The 21,031-nt window shown below is 44.1% G+C and overlaps 1 protein-coding gene across 1 annotated transcript in view; it reads right to left on the minus strand.

The window, feature by feature from the left end:
• The window catches only part of CYP11A1 (cytochrome P450 family 11 subfamily A member 1), a 141,322-nt gene that overhangs the window by 711 nt on the left and 119,580 nt on the right, over positions 1-21,031 (minus strand). Inside the window, exons 6-8 of the mRNA XM_077473833.1 lie at positions 3,180-3,346; positions 3,025-3,103; positions 2,745-2,936 (exon numbers count right to left, since the gene is read on the minus strand). Of these exons, the coding sequence (XP_077329959.1) occupies positions 2,745-2,936; positions 3,025-3,103; positions 3,180-3,346 (438 nt within the window). The remainder of the gene's footprint in view (positions 1-2,744; positions 2,937-3,024; positions 3,104-3,179; positions 3,347-21,031) is intronic.

Here is a 21,031-nt window from a genome sequence, read left to right on the forward strand (position 1 = left end):
CTCTCTTTATCTTTCTCTCTGCTAATCTCTCTATGTTGCTAATCAACCTCTTCCCCTTATAGCTTCTGCTATGTACCATGCTGCCCATACAGACAATCCCATTAAAAGAAAGAATATAGATGAGTAGGTTAGCTGCACAAAAGCACTTATGGTTTTGGCGGCATCCATTCAGGGCTATCTTTAATATTGATTGGACCCTGGGCAAACATTTTCTTGGACCCCTCCCCGAGACATACAATAATTAGCAGACTCATAATAATTTTACTGCAGCAGATCAGATTATTGCGATTGGTTACCAGAGGTAACAGCATATCATTATCACCCACTGAATGGTTGCTAGAGGTTACAGACCATCATTATTGCTCAATAATTAGTTGCTAGAGGTTACTATATATCATTACCTCTGCATCAAATTGAGAGTGTGGCCACACTGCACTAACATTGAGAGGTGCCCTATGTACAGAGTGCAGGGTTGAGGGGCACACTACATACAGAGTGCGTAGGTAAAAGGTGCGCTACGTACAGAGGGCAGGGTTGAGGGGTACGGTACATACAGAGTGCAGTTACAGAGTTTCACCCGCCCAATCCTCAAGAACAAGGCTCTCCCTCATCCCCCAATTCCAGTCTAGAGCTCACCTAATACCCCCCCCCCCCCCCATTCCAGTACAGAGCTCCACTACCCCCTTCCCTCCAAGTACAAGGCTCTCCTTCCATCCCATTCCCAAGTCCAGTACACACTTTTCTTCCGTCACAAATCATACTCAAAGACAGCATGTCCGATGTCTGTGCAGCCTGCAGATTTCTTTTCTGAAGCAGCTTCCCCCGTGCAGCTTCCCTGCTCCCCTTCCTCCTCTGCTCACAGGGATCGGTGTGTGTACCCGAGGGATCTGAGCTGCCATCAGGAGAGGAGCACTGTCACTTGTAAATACAGAAGGAACACTCCTGTATTTACAAGTGACAGTAGGCGAGCAGCCAGCATCCGAACAGCACCGGTGGTGAACAAACACCGGCGGGCAGCACAGGGCTCAAGGGGGAGGAACCTACATTTCTGTTTATGAAAGATCTAAAAAGGTAAAAACTCAAGAAGAGTTGATGTGAATAGAAAAGAAACCTGGTCTTAGAGAGAAAGTAATCTGTTTTTTATTTTCTTATTTATTGTTACCTGCAAAGTAAAGGCATAATGTGCTACTTACCTGCAAACAAAGCCCTTGTCTTCCCAGCTGGAGGTCACATCCATCATTGCCGGTCTTCCTTTCAGGTCTGTGGACTCCGGCTGTGTGACTGACGTCACTCCCGCGCATCCGCCTGGGAGCCTCCGGTCACGGTACACAGCTTTGAAGAAACGGCACAGGTGGCCGCTCCTACAGAGCGCATGCGCCGATTACATCATCGGCGCAGTATACAGTAAATATCTTCTACACTGTGAAAGTTTAGGAGCTATTTACAGTGCCTATAGGTAAGCCTTACTACTCTTTAAAGAGGTTCTAAAATTAAAATGTTTTTTTACCTAATACATTCCCTGCATTAAGGTAAAAAAAAATTTTTTTTAGCATTTGCTGTGGATCTCTCCCCCCCCCCCCCCCCCCCCCCAAACACTTACCAGAGTCGCTGTGCCCAGCTGCATCTTGTCTCTTCCCTTTATTGGCTCCTGCTGCTGTCAGTCAAATTCTGTAAGCAGAGAGCAGGGGGCAGGGCCAAGCCATGCTGTGTGTGTCTATGGATGCACACAGCTTGACTTTGGAGCATGCCCTCACATTTGCCCCAATGACATGCTATGGGGGAAGACACAGAAAAGGAGCAAAGAGCACCACTGGGGGACCCCAGAAGAGGAGGTTCAGGCCACTCTGTGCAAAGCCATTGCACAAAGCAGGTTAGTATAACATAACAGACTGTCCAAGCTCTGTCTCATCAAGGAAGTATACTCCATCTCCCTCTCTACTTTATCTCACATTAACGCATCATTGAGACTAGCACACCACATGATACAGAAGAATACTCTTTGGTCCTACTAGGTTTCATTACACAACATGGCTGCATGGGGAGGGGGGCCTGGAGAGCACGGAGGGAACTGAGAACACGGGAGGAGGGGGCTGAGAGCACTGGATGGGGGCTGAGAGTATGGGAGGGGCTGAGAGTATGGGGGGGGGGGGGCAGGAGAGCATATAGAAAGAAGCTGGATAGGAGGAGTGGCTGAAATCTCTCCATTTTCCTCCTGAAGCCTCAAAATGCCTGCGGGAGGGAGAGAAGGAGAATTGAACATTAAGAGGCTGCAGGAGGTAAATGATTCTTCTATATGCAGCCACGCCGTGGTTGCTCCTATCCAGGCACATGGGGACCTGCATTTACGTTCTCTGGCCATGTGAGTGGTGCAGGCTCAAGGAGCAGTCCAGCTGTCTTGGGCCCCAGCCCACTGGGCAAGTGCCCGATGTACCCTATGGCCAGTCCGGGCCTGCGTGAATGCACAATATATATTCTGCTGTATGTTATATGTGCTGCAGTTTTCTTGTATATACTATATACTCTGTCGCCCCCTTTTCAGCCTCACCAGATAACGGACAGCATTCACAGACACATCTGTACCCTAACAGGCACACTTTGCTAATTCAATTCAAAGCAATAGAGCTAATTTTGATCTAGGGAAAAAAAAGGAATACAGAGCAGGCATTTCTTCATGCTGCAAATCATCAGCTTATTTTTCTTTTTTTAGCATTCTTGTACTGGCCAGAATAATTCTTTATACTTACATGAATCAAAAAAAGGTGCATCTCCATTTCTGCTATTCTTCGTCCAAGACATTGTCGAGGTCCAAAGCCAAAGCCAAGACTCCGAAAGTGTGTTTCTTCTCCCCCCAACCAGCGCTCTGGGAAGAACTTCTCAGGGGAAGGAAATATATCTGGATTTCGACCCATAGCATACAGTCCAACCTGTACCAGGGTCTGAAATTAAAAAGTAAAGCTTTTAAGTAAAATGGTAGCATGTGGAGCTAAACTTTTTTAGAGTTTAAGCTTCTTTATTCCTCCTTACCCCACGTGGAATCATGTAGTTTCTAATAATTGTATCACGCTGTGTGTATCTCTGCAATGAGATGGCCACAGGATGCAACCTGCAATAAAAAAATATGAAATAGGTTTGTTTCCATATGTGTGACTCAAAACAAATGGGAATGCCCTCTATCTTACCTGAGTGTTTCTTTCACAGCTGCTTTGACCAATGGAATTCTTTTCAACAATGCATTAAGGTCATTTCCAGCAGCCTTTCTGGCAGCTTTAATTTCTGACCTGAGCTTCTCCTGCACACTAGGGGCACGGGCCAGCTGATACATAGCCCACTGCAGAGTAATTGAGGTCTGTGATGAGATTTAAAAAAATTGCTAATTATTTACTAACAGTTAGCTCTTTTTATAATAAACCAAATCAATTCACTTGTATTTAGAACAGTAGTTGTCAATTTATTAGATATAGAAAAGTTTTGAGTGCTGCCCCTGAAATCACCAAAGGGCTGCCAATAATATTCATTGCAGGTAACGCTGCAAAAAAAACCTGTCAGACTGAAGTCATACTAGACTAGAGCATATAGTCAGAAACTTTAGACAATACTTTAACCACTTAAGGACCGGAAGTATTTCCCACCTTAATGACCAGGCCATTTTTTGCGATACGGCACTGCGTTGCTTTAACTGACAATTGTGCGGGGTGCAACGTTGTACCAAAACAAAATTTAAGTCCTTTTTTCCCCACAAATGGAGCTTTCTTTTGGTGGTATTTGATCACATCTACGGTTTTTATTTTTTGTGCTATAAACAAAAAAAGACCGACAATTTAAAAAATGTATGTGTGTAGGAGAAAATACTGCACTAGTGAAACAAAAAAGAAAGAAAATGTAACTAAAAGCAGTCACTTAAAGTGAGATACACGCGAATAAATAGAAATAATGTAGCAGCGATGAAAAGCGACTCTTAAATGTGAACTAAATAATATATAATATAAATTTAATCAACCCAAAAAATCAAGGTGATAATTAATTATGAGTGTTTGAATGCCAACATATATTCATAAGGATATTATAAATAATATGACTATTAAAGCAAACAAAATAGTAAATGTGAAATAAAGTTCATCAATGATATAACTATTCATTAGTGACAAAATTGTCCGTGACAAAAATCTATGAACCAAGTATAGAAAAGTGTTGATAGTGGCAATTCCTCCACCACAAAGTGTCAACACCACAAGGATTGTGCGCTTACCGCAAGGCAAGCTATGCTTGTGGGCAATAACCCGACCAGGGCCTTTACCAAGGACAGAAATGGAACCATTGCCTCAATAGAATCCTGCAGGTATGGGCAGCAAACAGCGTGGATCTCCCAGGCCAAGAGGTTCCAACAGAATGCTCAGAATATTCAGATGTTGCTCAAATGTTGCCCAAAATAAAAGGGGAACTAACCATAGCGTAATTCTGGAGACTTCTCTGCTTTTACTTCAGGTTTTTCTTTTTCTACAGCTTTAGATGGTGCTTTCTTCACAAACTCTGCTTTCAAATCAGCTTTCTCTCCGTGGAAGATGAGCTGTTAGTTTCCATTCAGCCTATGCAGAGGTCTGGGGATTTTGAATCCCAGTTTTCTATACTTCCTTCTGCAGAACTTTGGGAATGGTTCAGAGACATGAACCATTCCCAAAGTGCTGCAGAAGGAAGTGAAGGAAGGAAGTGTCCTTGGTAAAGGCCCTGGTCGGGTTATTGGCCGCAAGCACACATAGCTTGCCTTGCGGTAAGCATGCAATCTGAACTTAGATGAATTTTTTGAACTTAACACATGCAGTTAAAAAAAGGCTTCATTACATTGGCACATTAAATAATTTCAGGACTTGTCTTACAGATGGCATTAACCCTGTCGGGTTACGGGTCTTCCCTACATTTGAGGACATTACACCTGAGTTTAAAGCCACGTACACATGGGCGGACTGTCTGTCCAACTTAGTCCGTCGAAACACATTTCAGCGGACAGTCCGCTCGTGTGTGGGCTTCAGCGGACTTTTTCAGCGTGCAGTCTGGCGGACTAAGTATTTCGGAATTTCCGTAATATTGTCCGTCCAACTTTGGTTTCAGCGGACAGTCCGCTCGTGAGTAGGCTAGTTCGACGGACTAAGTATGGCGCATGCTCAGAAAGGATTTACATGGCGAAAGGTTGCATTGCTGTGTATTGGACGTCCTATTTCTAGTCCCGTCGTACGTGCTGTACACGTCATCGCGCAAGCTTTCGACGGACTGTTTGTTCATCGTGTGTGGTCAAGTCCGTTCATTCGAAAGTAGGACGGACTGTCCGTCGGATTGTCTGACGGACTTAGTTGGCCAGACAGTCCGCCCGTGTGTACGCGGCTTAAGTCTTCTTGGGAAAAAGTCCTCAAACAATGTTTATCAGAGTTGATGAAATTACTCATTCAGGAATACCAACATAAAATGACAACACTAGATACTAAAATAAACATTATTAGTCAGTAATTAGTTAATTTTAAAGACTATCTTCCCTATTACACACTTTATAAACAACTGAAGGATAGATTTGACAAATTCAAGAAGGACAAGAAATTCTTTTGAGACAAAAAAGCCTTCCAGGAGGAAAAGGCCTACAAATGGCTGGACGCACAGCATGCTATGCGACCAACGGTCCCTGCATGCGCGGCGCCCAGACCAACACAAACATACAGCAAAGACAATACACAGGATACAAGCTTTTATTATTGACATACAGACCTTACCTAATGGTCAACGAAGACAAAAGCGGGGTCGTCCCAAAACAATGTCATGCGAGGACTCCTCTGATATAGAGGGTCCCTCACATTCATGGACTATGGAACAGTCACAATCTATTCCCAGTAACAACAAAAGGTCCCTGCCCCCAACTATAACTGGCCTTCACAGCAAGGAGCACATGGAAGGGCAGACACATGAAAAACAAAGACAGAACATACCATAGCTCAACTTACCAACCAGTCTGCTAACTGATCAAATTAACCTGTCCAACAGTCTGCGTTAAAAACAGGGGTTTAGTTAGCACACATTTGCAAACACATGCATAAGCTGCAAGGCCTCTTCCCGGCACCCTGTGTATTCTGGCAGTCCTAACGCTAATGAATTTATGTTTATAAGCGTCTCCACAATGGAAGCACATGCATTAATGGATAGATGAGGGCAGGTGGACCATGGAGGAAGCCCAATCCCCCTTAAAGGACCAGGAACACACTGCACACCCAGCAAGAGCACAGTGGCAGCAAAAATGTACAGTGCATTCCCGGACCATATTATACACCAGTAACAACCAAAAGGTCCCTGCCCCCACCTATAACCGGCCTTCACAGCAAGGAGCACATGGAAGGGCAGACACATGAAAAACAAAGACAGAACATACCATAGCTCAACTTGCTCTTGCTGGGTGTGCAGTGTGCTCCTGGTCCTTTAAGGGGGATTGGGCTTCCTCCATGGTCCACCTGCCCCTCATCTATCCATTAATGCATGTGATTCCATTGTGGAGATGCTTATAAACATAAATTCATTAGCATTAGAACTGCAAGCATACACAGTGTGCCGTGAAGAGGCCTTGCAGCTTATCCATGCATTTGCAAATGTATGCTAACTAAATCCCTGTTTTTAACGCAGACTGTTGGACAGGTTAATTTGGTCAGTTAGCAGACTGGTTGGTAAGTTGAGCTATGGTATGCTCTGTCTTTGTTTTTCATGCAATCTATTCCCATCCATGACAACAATTTTTCGTCCCACACCCCTGTTAGATCTAACTCATTGCCTACCCTCAACCGACAGGGTGATTTTTTAGACAAAATGCATGCCGCCCAAAAGATACAACAAACACACACCAAGCCTCACACCCACAAGTCCAAAAAACAACCCCCTGTCACCCCACCTTCACTAAACCTTATTAACCTCTCCAATCATCACTTATCTGTGCACAAAATTTCCGTGTTAGAAAAAGGCCTAACGTTTTGCCCTGTTTCAAAAATTGATATATTTTCTGTGATTAAGGATATACATCTTTTTATTCGTAAACTATTATTACAATCCATTTATTCCCAAACACCGCTCACAGATCCCTCACTACTCACTTCTATTGAGGCTGCCACAGTTCAGGATCTTATTGATCTTTTAGATAAAAATGAACCTACTGATTTAATTGACACTCTAGATCTTGATAAAATTCTTGTTCAGGTGGACAGTGACCCCAGCCTCACTTCCACTAGGCCCGACACTTCTATTAAAAAAAAGTCTAGTCTGTATCATCCCCCCCAGCACTAACCCAAACGCAGCTCTTTTTCTGAAATTGGTAACTCATGAATTACGCAGCCTTAAACCTACATCCCGGAGTACTAAGAACCTTACTTACAATGAACATCTTGTACGTCAAAAACGTAAAACAAAATCCCTCTATTGTTATCAAGCCAGCGGGGCAAGGGGGGCAATATAGTTATCCAGAATAGATCCGACTATAAAGCCATGTGTCAAGACATTCTTTCTAACAAAGAATGGTATAGATCAATCCCCGGTTCCCTCATCGAGGGGTTTGCCCAACAATTTTATTCTTTTTTTTTTTTTGGTCCTTCGAGCAATTTTATTCTTTTATTGACCAGGCCTTTCATCAAAATATCATCGATAAATCCACCCGTGACTTTATTAGAACAGCTTTTCCATGAGAAGCTACCTTCTATGCACTACCTAAAGTGCACAAAAATGTAAAAAATCCCCCCGGCCGACCCATTGTTTCTGGCCGTGGGTGCCTGACTGATAACCTTAGCAAATATAATGACAAACTCTTGCACCCATTTACTTTGGATTCTTGAGGGCCTCTGCGTCGATGACGACACTATTTTGGTCATCATTGATGTGGAGGCCCTATACAGTTCTATTCCTCACCAAATAGGCCTTACCACCTTCCGTCAAATTCTATCAACTACACAGTTGTATCCTGTACAACTGTCTGATTTTATTATTCAAGCCCTTGAGTTTATACTTATTCACAACTTTTTTTCTTTCAGTGGTTCCCACTACCTCCAGGTACAGGGCGTTGCCATGGGCACTTATTGTGCCCCGGCATATGCCAATCTGTACCTGGGGGAGTGGGAACACTTACTCTTTTTTGGACCCAGAAGTGGACCGTTTTTGTCGACATGTAGCGTCGTAGTGTCGCTACATTGATGATATTTTGTTATTTTGGACTGGTCCAGTAGATCTATTACACCAATTTCTAAATTTTTTGAATTCCAATAATGCATTGAATCTTCATTTTACTATGTCATACAGTTTATCTAGTATATCTTTCTTAGACTTAACCATTATTAAGGACAACAAAGGTCTACTTCAAAGCAAATTATTCAGGAAGCCGACTGTCAGCAACACCATTTTGTAAGCAACTAGCTTCCACCCTAAACTGTTACTTCAGTCCATTCCCTTTGCCCAGTATTTGAGAGCTCAACGGAATTGCTCGACCAATGCTTTTTTTGATCAGGAAGCTGCTCTACTTAGAGATAGACTTCAAGCTCGTGGCTATTGTAGGAAAACATTAAAAATAGCATATAAAAAAGCTAAGGCCAGACCTAGACGTGATCTCCTTATTAAGACACGTGCAATCCAACGTCCCCCTTTATGTATCATTACTACATATTGCCAACAGTACCAGCAGATAAAAAAACATATTATCTAAATACTGGCAGATACTCACCACAGACAATTGTCTTGCACCTTTTGTATCCACATAGCTGCTCTTTACATACAGCTCCATCCATACGCGACAAACTTTAACGTTAACAGTGAATACTCTACAAATACTTTTAACACTACCAAATTCCGTGTGGGAGCTGCGGATATTGCAAATATATGGATACCTTAATGCTATCAGGTTTGCCAATAAACTTCTCTTCTGATTTAAAAAAAATATATATGGATACCACGAAAAGAGTTGTCCTACCCAATGGACATCCTTTTCGTCCACATCATTATGTCAACTCTTGCACCATTGGAGTAGTTTATCTCCTGTCATGTGAATGCGGCAACTACTATGTAGGAAAAACAAAATTACCATTTTGGAAACGTATTTATCGTCATACCATTAGTATTAATACAAAAGATCCTGATTTTCCTGATCATACTCCTAAAATAAGTTTTTTGGTCTTAGATCACATTCCCCTAGTTCTAGAGGTGGCGACTTTAATACATTATTACTACAGAGTGAACTGAGGTGGATATTCCACCTCAATGCTACCTCACCCCCTGGCCTTAACGAGGCGTTTAATTTCAAGCCCTTCCTTGATGGCTTCCAATCCGGGGTCTGTGAACTTGATTTATAATTTTTTGTCTTTCTCCGTTAAGTATGATATCCTGCCTGTTTTACATCATTTTTGTATTGCAATGTTATTTTGATCTTTTGTACCACCTTGTCAATATTTCACCTTCATGACATTATTAATCGATAATCAGTTGTATCCAGCATCATATAATATTACAGCATCACATCATAAAATGTACTATAATATCTGTTACTCCTTTATTGCATATTTTTTATTGTTATATGCAACTGTTGTACATTGCTGATAATGTTTTATTTTTAGGATATTATTTATATCCCTGTGCCCCATTAAATTTACTATAATCTATTATGTTTTTGCATAATTCTGACCTACATGCTACTCGTTGCTCATTATACAATTGTTATGACTATATGTAATTTTTGCTTTGACTTTTTTGTTCTGTTATACCATCATTACCTTTAATCTCCGCCTGTCGTTTTCAGAGATGTACCGTTTTTTGTTTTTAAGCCTGCATTTCCCCTTGCTCACCACCAAGGGTCTACATGGTCTTTTCCTTTTTTTTTTTATCTAAAAATTTTTTTTTTATCAGGTCGTCCAGTCTCTGTCTATGCGCTGCCCGGCGTGTGGGAGATCTACATTCCCCCCTGATATTCAGGGGGAGCTTGTGGCTCCTTTGCCCGTTTAGCGCAGGAGACTTCCTGCGCTCTCTCTCTTTGCGCTCCACACTGGAGTGCAGGCAGCCGTGGATGGGGCCCCGCGCCGCCTCGTCAGGAATCTCACTAGTCAGACTCCTGCAGCCTATTGGCACACCAGTCCCTCTCAAATGGTCTCAGCTGTGGAGGCTGCCGATGGCGCCTGTCCACCCCTGCTGGGTTATTTAAAGGCCTGCACACATGGCGGTCAGCACCGGATGTTTGTTATGCCTAAGAAAGGACGGATAGTCCGAAACATGTCAGCATTGTGAAGTACCTTTTGTATATGTTTGACACTTTTTTTACCGTCCTGCTAGCGCACCGCTCCAGTGTGAAAGCCCTCGGGGCTGTCACATTGGAGACAAAGCAGCGGCTGTTTCAGGGCGCTTTGCAGGCGCTATTTTTAGTGCTGTAGCGCCTGCAAAGCACCCCAGTGCGAAAGGGGTCTAAGAGGATACACCTAAATGTATATAAATAAACATATATAATGCCACTACACCTACCAATCATCATACATGATCTATGCAATAAAATGTCCATGTGGGTTATTATTGTAGCACAGACCCCCGGAGGAGCTGCTGGTTTGATTGGGCTTACCGTTACCACCATCTCCTCGATTTGCGTCTAGGGGTTCCCGTGGTAGATGGCCCAGTAAACTCAGAGACTGACGACAGATCCGCATATAGGGACTTTTATTTGCAAAACGTAGACAATGAACAGTCTCTTAAAATAGGATCAGAGGGTTAGGAAGGAAGTTCAGGTACTCTTAGTGTCAAAGTCAATAATGGAGGACTTGCTTACTTTAACTAAATCCAGAGAATAACCATTCACAACTGGATGTTCACTCAAGTTGAATAGGCCTAGCAGCCAACATGGTGCTTTACTCAGAAACAAGTCTCTGCCACAGACGTTGTTGTTGAATATTCAGGAAACTAACACTTGTGGAGCACTCGTGTGATACCTGGATCTTTCAGCCAGCTTGGCGATACCCACGAGACTGGATTCACTTGGGTAATTCAGCCCCTCCAAGCTCTTGCTAAGAAACCAACCCGTACGTGGCCTTCTTCTGAAGAGTCCTCCCCTGGATAGCTATGAATTTACTGGGCCTCTCCAAATACCGGAGACGGCACCCAAACATCTCAGAATCCTTCTTTAGTTTCCTTGCCTCGGGCTAGCCAGCCCCGAGACAACAAGTCAGGTTGATCCGCACCACAGGCCATAGCCTTCCTGGGGGCTGGTCAGGAGGACCAGGACCATGGAGTCAGAACATCCTTCTGGACCGGAATACCAAACCACGTGACATCCGCATCTTAAGTACCCTCTCTCAGAAAGCACAGCAAGAAAGACACTTCCAATGGGCGGGCTCCGAGAGAGAGTAAACTTAAAGCACCCAACTAAGCTGTGGTTCCTTGCCTGCCAGAAGAGACTTGTGGCCAGGCTGAACATCCTACAGTCCAGTCAGACTGATGCTGAGGTCCAAATTTAGAACAATTGTACCCAAACCAAACTGCAGTTCAGGTGTAACCTTAACTTTCAAAAAAACATAGCACGTGCTCTACAGGAGCCGGCGCTACATTATATATTGGAGAAACAACCCAAAAAGTTAAAGATCGTATAGCCAGACAAATACTCAATTACAGATACTGTATATACTTGAGTATAAGCCGAGATTTTCAGCCTCTTTTTTGAGGCTGAAAGTGCCCCCCTCGGCTTATACTCGAGTCACCGCCGTCTGTCTACCCGATCAGCGTGTCGAGCAGACAGGCGGCGGCCATTCAACTATTCAAAAGCCGCACCTCCCTGTCTGTGATAGGCGGAACACTCAATTTCCCAGCAGTCAGTGGTCCGCCTATCACGGACATCCGCTCATCGTCATACTACGGACGAGGATGAGAGGATGTCCGTGATAGGCGGAACACAGACTGCTGGGAAATTGAGTGTTCCGCCTATCACAGACGGAGGCGCGGCTTTTGAACAGTGGAATGGCCGCCGTCTGTCAGACGAGAAGAGGTGCGGCAATCCTGGCATGGCCGCCGTATGTGCAGAAGCACACAGGCTCGGGACACAGGCTCGGGACACAGGCTCGGGACACAGGCTCGGGACACAGGTAGGCTGGACACACAAGGCTGCACACACAGGGCTGGACCCACAGGGATGGACGGACACACAGGGATGGACGGACACACAGGGATGGACGGACACACAGGGCTGGACACACAGGGATGGACGGACACATAGGGATGGACGGACACACAGGGATGGACGGACACACAGGGATGGACGGACACACAGGGATGGACGGACACACAGGGATGGACGGACACACAGGGATGGACAGGCATGTCTCACCCTCGGCTTATACATGAGTCAATAAGTTTTCCCATTTTTTTGGTGGTAAATTAGGGGCCTCAGCTTATATTCGGATCGACCTATACTCGAGTATATACGGTAAATTAATACAACTACCACTAGCTAGACACTTTATTGAGAAGAGACACACAACTTCCCAGTTAAAATACATGGTGTTGGAAGGCATTGATAAAAATAGGAGAGGAGGCGATCGCAAAATGAAAACGTGAAGCTCATTGGATACATTTCCTTAATACTATTACTCCAAAAGGTTTAAATACAGACCTGGATCTATTATTTTGTATGATTTATAATACACTATATATGTTTTTTTTATGTAGCATTGACCCCCCAAGGAGCTGCTGGTTTGATTTGGGCCTGCACTCTACCAATAACCCCACTATCTTGGCTCGATCCCCTTGGCACAGCTGTGGTGCAATGTAATACAATACAATACAATACCAATGCAAAGTACCTGTATTATAACCTCAGGATCCACTGGCTCAACCTAGTGGGGAAAAAAAAAACAGTACGCCATACAACTGGATACTTAACCAGAAAGGTATTTGAACAATATGTAATAGGTGGTTACAATAATTGTGCTGTCATCCCAACGTAGGACGACAGCGCAGTGGATTTAAATATAAGCAGATTTTAAATAACATTATATATATATATATATATATATATATATATATATATATATATATATATATATATATCTATATATATATCTATACCTGAAAGCTCCCCTACTTTAAAAATAATGCGTGAGATCTCACTTAAAGTACTTAGTAGTAGTAGTACTTAGTCCGTGATCTTCTTTCTTCGCTAGCTAAAATAACTCCTTTGTGATTTGTAATCTACAGTCTATGAAGGGTTAAGTTGAGGTGCTCCTGGTGTGGCTCCAATAACTAATTTACAACGCTTGAGGCGCCAGCATGGATGGGCCTCAAGCCTGCTCAGTGTCAATTGCTCTGTTACTCCTCCGTGGATTTACAGATTCCAGTGAGGCCTGTATGTGAGTCTGTGTGTAAAAGTTAACAAACGGTGGGCCATAACCTGCTCACCAACTGGATTAGAGTTCTGTATGATAACCTTGGTCCAGTGACTGCAGCTTGCTTCTCTGTCAGCTGGGCCAGATGCTCTGTACCGCTCCACTGGATGAATCCAGTCCTCCGATGCTCCGATGAGTGTCCCTGGACCTTCTCGATCCAGTCACCGTCTTTCAGGCTCCATCAGGTCACTTCACAAACAGGCAGGTTTTTTCGCTCCGTAGTAGCTGCAGGCCGCTGTCTCCGAGAAACCTCCTCACAGATCCACACAGGCAGGCAACGCAATCTTCAGAGACCTAAAATGGCCATTCCGGTTCCTTTTTATCTCCTACTCAGCATGCACTGTGTAAGAGAGTGTTCATGGGTAGGTCACTCCTGGGTAACAAGGTCAACCTTCTGAATCAAAACAAACAGTCATTTCCTGTATAAGTCTTTTGGGTTGTTTCGAGGTAATAATATACAAGTGCATTACCTCTATTTGGTAACTAGATGGTTCTAGATACGGAACCATAGTAATTTCCATTAACTTTATATTAACATATGCAACACACATCAATAGACAAGGATGTCAGTGCTACACACTCCCCCTACTTTATATCTTTGGTCCCCAAAGAGGCTCAAATTGCTAGCTCTATCCTGTATTTTAGCTTTTATACGGTCATACAATACAGACAGAGGAGCTTCCCACCGGTTGTCATATGATGGGAAGCTATCCAGTGCACTCACAGCTGATACTATCATGTTTGGTACAGATGTGCCAAGGGGTGAGGTGGAGTTGTCCCTTACTGAATCAGTAGTAGAGGGACCAGGCAGGTCAAGGTTTCTTTTACTGAAAAACTGAGATGCTTCAGAGCATTTGCCCAATGCGTCGTAAGTCAGTCTATGCGGTGGGCGAATGTCTCTCTTTGCTCTTTGTACTTTTGGGGTATCCACTTCCTCCTGATGAATATCTTCATCCCCCTTTCAGTAACTAAAGATGGAGAATGAATAAGAGTACTGAGCTCTTCTGCAGGATGAGTTGCTGGTACAAATCCTGGGGCCTCTGCCCTGAGAGTTCCAGTATTATCTTCCTCCACTTCTGAAAAGATATCCGCATCTGTTTCTGAAGCTTCTGTAGGCCACAGCCAACTCATCTCTACTTCTTCATCTTCATCTACAGGTTGGCCTACATACATCCTCACCACCACTATTGGGGAGGCATAAGGTGTTATACCTGAAGGGTTCCACATGTACTCTCACTTTAACGCTGACTCCACCCAGGAGTGATGACAAGGGTCAAGGGGCATAGTAGACATCTTAGAGCCCATGTAAGGAAGCATAATAAGATGTACTGTCCTGAGATGCATGTTGCAGTGTACAGTGAATACTGAAATATGCATCCATTGTTCCAGAGCAGAGTCTTGTGTCTTTCACAACTCAGAGGATATAACATAAGGATTCCTGGATTCCCGGATAATGCCCGTTCTCTTGAGTTCAGCCAACTGTTCCCTCAAATCTTGCAGATCTCCCAATGGGATTCGCCTGACCCTTTCCCGGAAAGGCTTGTCCTCTTCCAGTCGAATTCTGTGGGTGGCACTCTTTGCCTACCCCCCGTCAAACTCACTCTTTGAGAAGGCTGGCCTCCATCTCAGAAGTTGAACTTTGACTCTTTCCTTCCATGCAGGAGTAAGAGGCGTGTTCTTAGGGCAGAATTCTTCTTGATGGATCTCCACTGCTGATCTTTCCTTCAAGCTACATGCCAAGACTGGGGTTGCTGGACTAACCTGTCCTTACAGTAGTCTGGATGGCACCCTCACTGGCACATCTGCTGTGTTACAGACACTGACTGGAACCTTGCCATGAGTCCTCTTCAATCCTTGGTGAGCAACACTTCTGGCATAAGTTCTAACCCCTTCTTTTCTTCCTGATCTGCATCTTCAAGGACAATGAAAGGACCTGGATTCTTCCAGCTTAACTCGATGAAGGCTCTCAGGCAGACTACTTCCCTGGGCTGGACCAACTTCTTTCCCTTATCCAAAAGCCAGATTTTTCCCACTCCCTCTTCAGGAGCCTCTTTCTCCTGCTTAAGATCACGGTATGTCTGGGCCAACATTGGATGTATTTTAGTAGGGGGGGGGGTCTCTTCTGGAGCACAAGTGGTGTAAGAAGCCTTTTCACCATGTCAGTGTTCGTCCCAATAATGAGGGAACTTTTGTCAGCGGGCACACTACGACCAAGGTGTTAAACGTTTCAGCCTCTCCTGCTGTACTTGGGTCGAACACGAGTCTGACCGACAGGTAACCATCATATGGGAAGTTCTGAGTGCCTAACCCCCATATATCTAGTTCCTCCCATTTCTGTAGCGGCAGGTGCTTGAGATGTCAGTCGTAGAAATCCCTGTATAATAAGGTCACTTGGGATCCAGCAGAGCTTTTGTATAGATCCCCTCTACTTGGATGGGGACAATTGGGGAGGGTCCCACCAGCTTGGGGGGGGGGGTCCCACTGAATTCGGTATCTTTGGCCTATTTAATAGCTTGTATTTTCACCTTAGACTTGGGGGTCTCTCTCTCTTCTGCCTTGGCTTCTCTGCACCCCCAGCGATTTGAGATGTAGGAGTCGGTGTGGAGTTAGCTATAGCAACCGGGTGCCCAGTTGATATACAAGTGCATTACCTCTATTTGGTCACTAGATGGCTCTAGATACGGAAACCTTAGTAATGTCCATTAACTTTATATTAACGTATGTAACACACTTCAATAGATGTTAGATGTGTTCTGATCTGAAGAAGGGCGTAAGCATGTGAGCCTGAAACGGAAATCTTTTTGAACACTTTTTGAGATGTAACTTTACTAATCTTTGAACAAATAAACATTTTTAAGCAATCAGCAGGACTCTTTTCTTTTATAATTAATATATATACAGTGGTGTGAAAAAGTGTTTGCCCCCTTCCTCATTTCCTGTTCCTTTGCATGTTTGTCACACTTAAGTGTTTCGGAACATCAAACCAATTTAAACAATAGTCAAGGACAACACAAGTAAACACAAAATGCAATTTGTAAATGAAGGTGTTTATTATTAAAGGTGAAAAAAAATCCAAACCATCATGGCCCTGTGTGAAAAAGTGATTGCCCCCCTTGTTAAAACATACTATAACTGTGGTTGTCCACACCTGAGTTCAATTTCTCTAGCCACACCCAGGCCTGATTATTGCCACACCTGTTCACAATCAAGGCATCACTTAAATAGGAGCTGCTTGACACAGTAAGGTCCACCAGAAGATCCTTAAAAGCTACACATCATGCCGAGACCCAAAGAAATTCAGCAACAATTGAGAAAGAAAGTAATTGAGATCTATCAGTCTGGAAAGGGTTATAAAGCCATTTCCAAAGCTTTGGGAATCCAGCGAACCACAGTGAGAGCCATTATCTACAAATGGCGAAGACATGGAACAGTGGTGAACCTTCCCAGGAGTGGCCGGCCGCCCAAAATTACCCCAAGAGCGCAGCGACGACTCATCCAAGAGGTCACAAAAGACCCCACAACAACGTCCAAGGAACTGCAGGCCTCACTTGCCTCAGTTAAGGTCAGCGTTCATGCCTCCACCATCAGGAAAAGACTGGGCAAAAATGGCCTGCATGGCAGAGTTCCAAGGAGAAAACCACTGCTGAGCAAAAAGAACATCAAAGCTCGTCTCAATTTCTCCACAACACATCTTGATGATCCCCAAGACTTTTGGGACAACATTCTGTGGACCGATGAGACAAAAGTGGAACTCTTTGGAAGGTGTGTGTCCAAGTATATCTGGCGTAGAAGGAACACTGCATTTCATAAAAAGAACATTATACCAACAGTAAAATATGGTGGTGGTAGTGTGATGGTCTGGGGCTGTTTTGCTGCTTCAGGACCTGGAAGACTTGCCGTGATAAAAGGAACTATGAATTCTGCTGTCTACCAAGAGATCCTGAAGGAGAATGTCCGACCATCTGTTCGTGTACTCAAGCTGAAACGAACTTGGGTTCTGCAGCAGGACAATGATCCTAAACACACCAGCAAGTCCACCACCGAATGGCTGAAGAAAAACAAAATGAAGACTTTGGAGTGGCCTAGCCAAAGTCCTGACCTGAATCCTATTGAGATGTTGTGGTATGACCTTAAAAAGGCCGTTCATGCTCGAAAACCCTCTAATGTAACTGAATTAGGACAATTCTGCAAAGATGAGTGGGCCAAAATTCCTCCAGGACGCTGTAAAAGCCTCATTGCACGTTATCGCAAACGCTTGGTTGCAGTTGTTGCTGCTAAGGGTGGCCCAACCAGTTATTAGGTTTAGGGGGCAATCACTTTTTCACACAGGGCCATGATGGTTTGGATTTTTTTTCACCTTTAATAATAAACATCTTCATTTTCAAATTGCATTTTGTGTTTACTTGTGTTGTCCTTGACTATTGTTTAAATTGGTTTGATGTTCCGAAACACTTAAGTGTGACAAACATGCAAAGGAACAGGAAATGAGGAAGGGGGCAAACACTTTTTCACACCACTGTATATATATATATATATATATATATATATACACACAAATAAAAATATGTCCAGTGCAAAAAATTATGAAGTAAAGTCCTTCTTCCAAGGGAAGTTGTGAATGAACAGAAAATACATCCCAGTGAAATAGTGCTGAATCCCAAAAGAGCACAAATCCGCCAACAGGTGCAATGGATTGGCCGCTCACTTCAAATACAAAGACAATGTGCGTCAGTCTGCCAAGGCAACTTCCCTGTGGTCATCATTTCAAATGGACTTAAAACTAGTGTGTTCCTCTTTTGTGATGGTATGCCAATTTTGCCCCTAGAACTGGCCATGGCTGGATTATTAACCACTTCAGCCCGGAAGATTTTACCCCCTTCCTGACCAGAACACTTTTTACAATTTGGCACTGCGTCGCTTTAACTGACAATTGCATGGTCATGCAATGATGTACCCAAATTATATTTATGTCCTTTTTTTCCTCAGAAAAAGAGCTTTGTTTTGGTGGTATTTGATCACATCTGCGGTTTTTACACTATAAACAAAAAAAAGTTACAATTTTGAAAAAGAAACCACATCTTTTACTTTTTTGCTATAATTAATATCCCCAATTAAAAAAAAAAAAAAAAAAAAAACCCTTTTGCTATCGTCATGGAACGATCCTGCTCATGAGTGTGGGCTCTTCTTATTTTACATTTACGATACCATACCCGGTCGGGTGGCTTTCCCCCATCCCCTCCAGACTATGCCAGAGCTGGGCTGGGGTGGAAATACATGCCACTAGTGGTGAACTTGCCCCTACCCTGAGAGTGGGGGCAACTTCGCAACACAAGGGGGTTTGGCGCCCCCACTGTTGCACTGATATACAGTGCATAGGTTCTTTTTACATGTTAGCTATGTTAGTAATTAACAAGTTATTATTACGGATTAATCAAAGACGTACTGTCTATCACTAATGCCCCGTACACACGAGCGGACTTTTCGACATCCAAACTCCGACGGACTGAGTCCGGCGGACTATCCGATCGTGTGTGGGCTGCAACGGACTTTAGCGAAGCTAAAGTCTGACGGACTTTAGAAATGAAGCATGCTTTAAATTTTCCCGACGGAACTCCGCCGGACCCGGTCCCCTTTGAAAAATCCGCTCGTGTGTGTGCTACTCCGACGGACTAAAACCGACGCTAGGGCAGCTATTGGCTACTGTCTATGAACTTCCTACGTCGAATCCAGTCGTACGTCATCACGTTCGACTCCGTCGGAGTTTGGTGTGATGGTGTGTGGTCAAGTCCGTTCGGTCGAAAAGTCCGCCAGAACTCCGTCGGAACTCCAGCGGAACTCCGGCGGAACTCCTTTGGAGGTCTGTCAGACTTAATTCCTCTCGTGTGTACGGGGCATTAATCTGTCTTTTTCTCCTTTCCATGCTTTTCTTCCCTTTGGTGCGTTCCCACCCCCAGGGGGGGGGGGGGTGGGGGAGACCAACATGATAGTTTGAGGGGACCCTCTGCAGAACAATGGTGACTCCCAAAAATGTGAGTACAATCCACCAAACCCAAATGACCAATAGATCTTCCGCAAATTATACCATCTTAACCCATATTGTGCAGGGCTTTAACTCCCCTATTAAGAGGGCAAAGGCCTTTCAACAATATTACAAAATGGTAATAGACATACTGCTATTACAGGAGACACACTTGTCCTGGACTTCTGCCCCTAAATATCTACATACACGATACCCCACGGTCTATCAAATGGACCGGATAAAAAAAGGGGAGTAGCTATTTGCATCGCAAAGAAGATCCCATTCATGCCCACCAATATCATACGGGACAAAGAGGGACGTTATATCATGAAGACGGGGAAAATAAACGAAAACGCAATCACCTTACTCTCCTATTATGCTCCCAACACAGGACAAACAATTTCTACGCTTAATGCTGACAACAATTATGCCTCATGTGGAGCGGGACATGCGATTCTGGGGGGGGTGATTGCAACACCTCTCTTGACCAAATTTTAGATAAATCTAATCCCAGGAAGGCAATTCTGAAACACACCCCAAAACAAAGTGGGGAACTAGCTCGCCGACTACACAGCTATGACCTGATCGATATATGGTGGGACGCACACCCCATGGCCAGGGATTACACATTCTATTCCCACGTACACAAAATGTACTCACGAATAGATCACATGTTCACATTATCCCCACTTCTCTCTTGTGTATTGTCAGCCAAAATTCTCCCTATGGCATGGTCAGACCATTCTTCCATTCAGGTCACACTAACGAACCTATGGACAAGGCCACACCCATCTCCTTGGCGACTAAATGAGTCTTTATTAAATGACCCCATTATTATCAGAGAGGTGGAGGTGGCTCTTCATGGTTATTTCCAAGACAATCCCCCCTCGTCCTCCACCCCAATTATGATTTGGGCAGCCCACAAGGCCACTATCCACAGCAAGCTAATACAATTAGCTTCCAGAGCGAAAAGAGAGCGAAAACAAACGATCAGAGAACAAAACGAGGAGTTGCAGCGCCTTATGCATGAACAAAGGGCCAATCAGCACCTTGACCTTAGAGATCAGATTGACGCAGCCCGCACAACCCTAAACTTGAGCCTCACTACAAAAGCAGAAAAATACATTAGATGGTCGATACATCGATATTACACTATGGGAGACAAATCCAATAAACTTTTAGTGAGGAAACTCACTCCAAGACCATTTACACCTGCATTACCTAGGTTGCTACAGCACAGCCTGATAACCCAGAATCCTCAGTTAATAATGCAGGATTTTTTCACTTTTTACTCAAAACTGTACGATTCCCCCGCCCCCCTCCGTAAAGATAAAGCGGAGGAGTTCCTCTGAGACGTTGCACTCCCTGCTCTAAACCAAGAACATGCAGAATTAATGGACGTGGAATTTACTGCAGGAGAAGTAGCAGCAGCTATTAAAAATCTAAACCCAAATACGGATGCACCGCCGTGGAGCTCCACCGAGGCCTTTTGAAACCTAGTGCCATCCTAGGCCAAGACCTCCACAAATAACCCATGAACGTCCATCCGTGGTCCTGGACACACAGGGCGCCACTATCGGGTGTCCCGAGTGGCCGCCCACGCAGT

Source organism: Lithobates pipiens, unplaced genomic scaffold (assembly GCF_037356315.1).
Source record: "Lithobates pipiens isolate NorthernLeopardFrog02 unplaced genomic scaffold, aLitPip1_a1.2 Scaffold_8, whole genome shotgun sequence".
NCBI classification, from domain to species: domain Eukaryota; kingdom Metazoa; phylum Chordata; class Amphibia; order Anura; family Ranidae; genus Lithobates; species Lithobates pipiens.